The sequence below is a fragment of the Sciurus carolinensis genome, chromosome 6 (genome assembly GCF_902686445.1).
Source record: "Sciurus carolinensis chromosome 6, mSciCar1.2, whole genome shotgun sequence".
Taxonomy (NCBI): Eukaryota; Metazoa; Chordata; class Mammalia; order Rodentia; family Sciuridae; genus Sciurus; species Sciurus carolinensis.
Window position 1 is genome coordinate 74748277 of NC_062218.1, and position 2383 is coordinate 74750659.

Sequence of the window (2383 nt, forward strand, 5' to 3'; positions counted from 1 at the left end):
ATGAAACCATATAGGTGTGATGGCACATGCCTGTAATCCCAGTGGTTTGGGAGGATGAGGCAGGAGGATCATGAGTTCAAGGCCAGTCTCAGCAACTTAGTGAGGTCCTGTCTCAAAATAAAAAATTAAAAAGGCCTAAGGATATGGCCCAATGCTAAAACACCCTTGGGCTCAATCCCTAGTACAAAAAAAAGGGAGGGTGGGTGTGGCGGTGTGGAAACCATTCTCCAAACCATTCTCCATTTTCCCTTAAAGAATATTCTTAATCTTTCAGAAAAAGGTTGTGGTTCTTCTTGTCATTGTTTTATTTTTTATGAGTTCCTAAAACCTAAACATGTGACTTCTTATAAGCGGTCCCGAATGCTTCTCTGACTCCTAGACCTATGAACTTGAACTTGAACCAAGAATTAGTCTTATAAACAAATGAGTAATTAAATGAATAAGTACAGAGAAAAAGACTAAAAAATACTATTCAGGCCTTTTGGCTCTCTGAGCGGCACCATGGCGGTAGGCAAGAACAAACGCCTTACGAAAGGCGGCAAGAAGGGAGCCAAGAAGAAAGTGGTTGATCCATTTTCTAAGAAAGATTGGTATGATGTGAAAGCACCGGCTATGTTCAATATAAGAAATATTGGAAAAACATTAGTCACAAGGACCCAAGGAACCAAAATTGCCTCTGATGGCCTCAAGGGTCGTGTGTTTGAAGTGAGTCTTGCTGATCTACAGAATGATGAAGTTGCATTTAGGAAATTCAAACTAATTACTGAGGACGTTCAGGGAAAAAACTGCCTGACCAACTTCCATGGCATGGATCTTACCCGTGACAAAATGTGTTCCATGGTCAAAAAATGGCAGACGATGATCGAAGCTCACGTTGATGTCAAGACTACAGATGGTTATTTGCTGCGTCTGTTTTGTGTTGGTTTTACTAAAAAACGCAACAATCAGATACGGAAGACCTCTTATGCTCAGCACCAACAGGTCCGCCAAATCCGAAAGAAGATGATGGAAATCATGACCCGGGAGGTGCAGACAAATGACTTGAAAGAAGTAGTCAATAAACTGATTCCAGACAGCATTGGGAAAGACATAGAGAAAGCTTGTCAATCAATTTATCCTCTTCATGATGTCTTTGTTAGAAAAGTAAAAATGCTGAAGAAGCCCAAGTTTGAATTGGGAAAACTCATGGAACTTCATGGTGAAGGTAGTAGTTCTGGAAAAACTACTGGGGACGAGACAGGTGCTAAAGTTGAACGGGCTGATGGATATGAACCACCAGTTCAAGAATCTGTTTAAAATTCAGATTTTTAATAGTGACAAATAAAGAGTCCTATTTGTGAAAAAAAAAAAAAAAATACTATTCAGGAGTCTCACCAGTATGGCCACTAAGATATTAGATATGTGTCTACTAAACTACCTTGCACCCTTTACTCTGCCAACATAATAATGCTTTAGTTGAGTCTCTTCTACCAGTTGCTGAAAGTTTATATTCATCCAATCAAAGCATACTAAATCATTAGACACTAATAACCAATTGGTTTCTTCCTCCCTCAGAATCTAGGTCATTTCTCAGAAATTCAAAAGGGAAGTCTTACATATTTTAACAATTAAATATGAGTTTCACAGCATGATAACAAAATTTACAATTAAACTGGCAACTTTGTGTTAGCTAAAACACTGAAAAAAACACATTAGAGTAATAAACCAAGGTAAGAGATCTGTAAAGCAAAGACATCAAATGCCTCTGACCAGAAGGTCTTCAGGATATACATAAATTGTGTTACCTACTTTGAGTTATGTAGAGAAAAGGTAATTCATATTTTTACATGAATTGATGAGAATACTATTCATCTTATTTCATTTTTTGTTAGTGATATGCAATGGACCGAATGTTCATGTTCCTCCAAACTTCCTATGTTGAAACCTCACCCTAAGGTGATGATATCAGAAGATAATGAAGTAATGAGGAAGTAATGAGGTCACTGAGGACAGAGATCAGTGTCCTTGTAAAAGATGCCTAGAGAGCCAATTCATCCTTCCATCATGTGCAGATACAGCAAGAAGGTAGGACTTCATCAGACACTGAATCTCTTGGCACATTGATTTTGGATTTTTCACCCTCCAAAGAAATAAATTTCTGCTGTTTATTTGCCATCTAGTTGTTGACCTTTTGTTATAGCAGCGAACTGAACTAAGATGTGGAAATCTGAAGGTTTATTCTACCAATCACATATAGATGGCTTTCAAGAAAACTATTCATTTACTTTCCTTCATTGCCTTGTCTGTACATCCTCAGAAAGCCATTTTAAGGTTGTGTAGTCATTCTATTAGGTATCGCAGTCTTTAAAGCTTTCTCAACTCATTTTAGTGAGAATGCAATGAT

General features: G+C 37.7%; 1 protein-coding gene across 1 annotated transcript; it reads left to right on the forward strand.

Annotated features, from left to right (window-relative positions):
- The first annotated feature begins 484 nt into the window (after nt 1–484).
- On the forward strand, nt 485–1342 carry LOC124987070 (40S ribosomal protein S3a). Its single transcript, XM_047555999.1, has one exon. It carries the CDS (start codon nt 502–504, stop codon nt 1294–1296), a length of 795 nt encoding a protein of 264 aa, XP_047411955.1. The 5' UTR covers nt 485–501; the 3' UTR covers nt 1297–1342.
- Nucleotides 1343–2383: the final 1041 nt, after the last annotated feature.